General features: G+C 39.7%; 1 protein-coding gene across 1 annotated transcript in view; it reads right to left on the reverse strand.

The window, feature by feature from the left end:
• Positions 1-2,376: 2,376 nt before the first annotated feature.
• The window catches only part of stx19 (syntaxin 19), a 4,712-nt gene continuing 3,008 nt past the window's right edge, over positions 2,377-4,080 (reverse strand). The window contains exon 2 of the mRNA XM_063214457.1: positions 2,377-4,080. This exon is cut by the window's right edge and continues 486 nt beyond it. Within this exon, the coding sequence (XP_063070527.1) occupies positions 3,621-4,080 (460 nt within the window). The 3' untranslated portion in view covers positions 2,377-3,620.

Below are 4,080 nucleotides of genomic sequence, written 5' to 3' on the forward strand. Positions count from 1 at the left end.
GCCCGGCCCGACCCGGCCTGGCCCGGCCGCTCTCATGCATGTGCCTCCCCCCCTCCATCCAGCTCCCTCCGGCAGCGTGAATATGAGCGAATCATCCGCACCGGGTTCCAGGTACCGTAAAAGCCGCGTGGGTGTTGCCTTATACTCTGATAAGTCACACTGGGCTATAATATACTCTAGGAGTTTGGGCCAAGGTATTACTGACAATAATGTGGAGAAGAGGCCACATTCCCCCCGATGACAGATCACTGCAGCCTAATAATCCTCTGGTGGAGTTCTTGGAGAATGAGAAAATTGAGGAAGTATGTTCAAATGACATGAATCATTTCAGCTCAATTTTATTGACATTGTCTGTCAGCCAACGTGCTATTTAATTGCTTTATGGTATATATACTGTTGAATTCAATTTATTGTGAGTGTATAAGCCTATAGTATGTAGCCTATATTCTAACATTTGACATTTAGTACATGTGTCCTTTTTATGGTTATTTTCATTACATTAAATCTTACTTGCTTGCTGTTTAGAAGTGTCTTCACTGAATAATAAATAATAATAATAAATCCTCCTTCAAAATCTTAGGCCATTTGCCTCTTGCCAGAGGAGATTGCACAAAGGTTTCACTGAACCTGTAGACTGGCAGGTGGCCACATATAATACGTAAGATGCATTTATAAGATTTCAGTTTATATTGTGTCGGCAGAATTTGTGCTGAACACATTGTGCTTACCCTTAGTATTTTCTAACCAAGTCAAGCAGAGTTATTGAATAGAAAATGTATGAAACGCCACAGTGCTGTGTAATCTTTCTGCCATGATTGAATTTGTGGGAAAAAAACCGTCCCAAAGACTATTTGTCGCGACTGCCGCCATCCCTTCATCCAACGCCATAGTGATAACATCATTAGTTTCCATTAAAACAAAAACAATTAAAGCATAAATAGTTTTAATTTGTCTGATAGCCTTACGTATGTAATTTAGTTTTAAAAAATGTAGGCTAAGACTTTATTTAAGGTCTTGTAAAATCATAGGTCAGTGCACACTTGTGACATTCCTTTTTATTAAATAATTTTTGATTTTACTAAAATGACTAACAGTATCAAGAAGACACTGAATTATATTGTTGAACTATGGAAATGATTTTTGTAACCACTTTTTGTTTTGATAGTGCTTGTAGGAATAAAAACACATCTGTGTCTGGCTCAGAGCTGCATGGTCAGACTTGCCAGTTGTTTTTCACCAGCGCCATCTACTGACAATTTGGGAACACAACAGAGGCCTTCACATTGGAACACCAATGGTGCCGTATATGGTGTGTAAAGTATACGACATTTTTAAATAATAATGTATGGTTTTAAGTAAATGCACTATTTGAAAATAATTTGAATTTGTGATTTAGTATCCATTTATCCTATCTTGTGAGGTGGCCGATAATTGTATGTTTTCTACATCTACAGCAGTTTCCATTCACTTTCTAGTCTTTCATACCGTATAAGATTGTAGATGATTATGTCCAGGAGGATGCTAACAAGGCCTTCTTAAGGGGAAAAACAACTGCACTTGAGCTTACAGTAGGCTTATATGTCGATACAAAATCGATTGCATTCAGAGACTTTAGATTACTCCATATTGACAGATTACTTACTTTTATAGTGGGGCCATAAAAGAAAAAGATTTTTCAAAAATCACAATTACTATGCTATTACATTAATCACTGCAATCCTCTGTGAATCATTGACTTTAACTTAGTCAGTGTTTCTTGTGAGATATTGAGAGAGAAGTAGGAGAGTGATTCCCTCAGGTGCATGTGCACACAAGATCAGTACACATGAGTGCAGAGACACAAGTGCATCTGCAAAAAAGCTAACCATTAGTTTACATTGTTTTCAAATATAGCCAGGGCTCTAAATTAACACCAGTCAACCGGCCAAATGCTGGTGAAATTTCAGTTTGGCTGGTAGAACAGACCAACTTACTAGCCAACCATTTGTGAGTATGTGTTTACTGTAGCTAGTTTGATTACATCTACCAACCATTTTGGCTGGTGATGAAAAATGTTAATTTAGAGCCCTGGATATAACAATGCTAATTTCATATGTGCATTGTGCCCAATTCACTCTGGTCGTGGACTGTTGGAATACCTTCAATTACAAGTAGACTATTACTTGCCCCATATTCAACCAAAGGCAACAATAATATTAACAGAATAATTTCCATGGGATATGAATATGGGTACAGTGACTGAAAACTGAATAAATATGGAAAATGTAAAGTTTCTAAACAAAACAAAAAATAAATCAAGGAACCTGGTCAACCAACTACTTCCGCTTTGCAAGTTGGTATTTCTCCATGTAAGTGACACTAGGTGGCATAGTTGCTTTATGGAAGCCAGAGATAAGGTAATTGTTATATCCTCATTTTACAGCTGAGTTTAGCTGCGATCAAGCCATATTTTTACAAGACGCTTTTAGATGGTGTATGTAGGCCTACTGCATGTACACATACGACAAAATGATGAAGTTTGACACATTGCTCATTCAGCCTTTTACTGTAAAGATTGGAATTCTTTTCCTCCTCTGAGACCCGTCAAAGGGAGTGACCACATTGTTCCCTGTGCACCCTTTAGTCATCGTGCTGTTGTTGACTCAGTTTGGTAAACTTGGTAATGTTATCCCTGTGCGGCGCCTGTGGCCCTCCTCCTCTTCACTTCTCTCCAGGTGTGTGTGCAAGATGGGAGGGTCCAACTACTTCACTGTGTGACCTGATATTTGATATGTGTGCGTGACTGGCTCATTATCAGATTTCTTGGCCATTGTATGAAAATCCATTCTCATGGCTCTCATTGCTTTTAGTTCAGCGAAACTTTCAATAAGCTAAGCAATATAATATGAAATATCGGATAAATACTGTCTATGATTAGAAATGTCACAGGTTGAATTTCATCACAGGTCCTGGCAGTCATATACAGTACAATGCAATACACAGCGTTTGGGTCATTTTCTCAACACTCCCCATTGTCAGGATTTAATGTTCACTGCCAAGTGTTAAGTGACAGTGAGTTATCAGCGTATTGACCTGATTTTTGAAAATGTGTCAGTAGACTATTGTGGCAAATAAGAGAATGTTAACTTGCCATCCAGTCCGGCCATGAGGCCATTTTACCAGCATTTATAGGTTCATGATTCACATATGTGTATCCTACTAAATGTTCCTATATGCTGCTACTGTACACAAATAGTACAGACCTTTGCTTAGATATTCATACCTGTGCTTGGCCGTTCAGATTAAGCATTGAGCATTTTGTGGGAACTATTATAGATCTTAATAAAGTCAATGGAGGGGCTATTCCTTCATCAGGAAAACATCGCCTCTTTGCCAAAGGTACAGTATTAACATGCATGTTTGCTGAAGAAATTGTTAATTTATTTCTTAATATTGCCTATTCATTTAGTTCATTACCTAAATCACTGTCTTTGATCACTGGGATATTTTAGTCAATATCTTTTTCAAAGGGACAGCATATACAAAGTGTCTTTGTTGTGTGTGTTTGAACTTGTGCAATTGTGCGTTAAAGTGCATTGTGCCTGAAATTTCACTTTCGACAAAACATCCACAAGCTGTTGTCAGCAGCAGCACGTCCAGTTCCAAGGACAGCAACAGCACAGTAGTCTCCTTAAAGGATTCTTCTTTTTATACCTGGCAGCCATTTTGAATTTCTCATTTGTGACCTGCACGTAATCCTGTGTCCTCTCCACGTTTGTCTGTATCCGCTCAATGTATTCGCCTTGCTCCTCCACCAGCAAGAAGATGTCCAGAAAGAGGTCTCTGAGGTCCTTCATGTTGCTCTCCAGGTTCAACAGCTCCTTGTGCCGCTGCTCTATCTCCGACAACTGCTGGCGAGTGATCTTGGAGTCCAGCAAGACGTTCTCGTTGAACACCTGCCACTTCCCCTGCTCCACCATGTCGTCCACCTCGGCCTCGGTCACCGCTCGACCGGACACCTCCAGCTGCCGCCTGATGAACTGCTTGCACTTGTCCTGCTTGCTGTGCAGAGAGTCATTGTATAGGCGCATCACTCTTTGG

Source organism: Engraulis encrasicolus, chromosome 13 (genome assembly GCF_034702125.1).
Source record: "Engraulis encrasicolus isolate BLACKSEA-1 chromosome 13, IST_EnEncr_1.0, whole genome shotgun sequence".
NCBI lineage: Eukaryota > Metazoa > Chordata > Actinopteri > Clupeiformes > Engraulidae > Engraulis > Engraulis encrasicolus.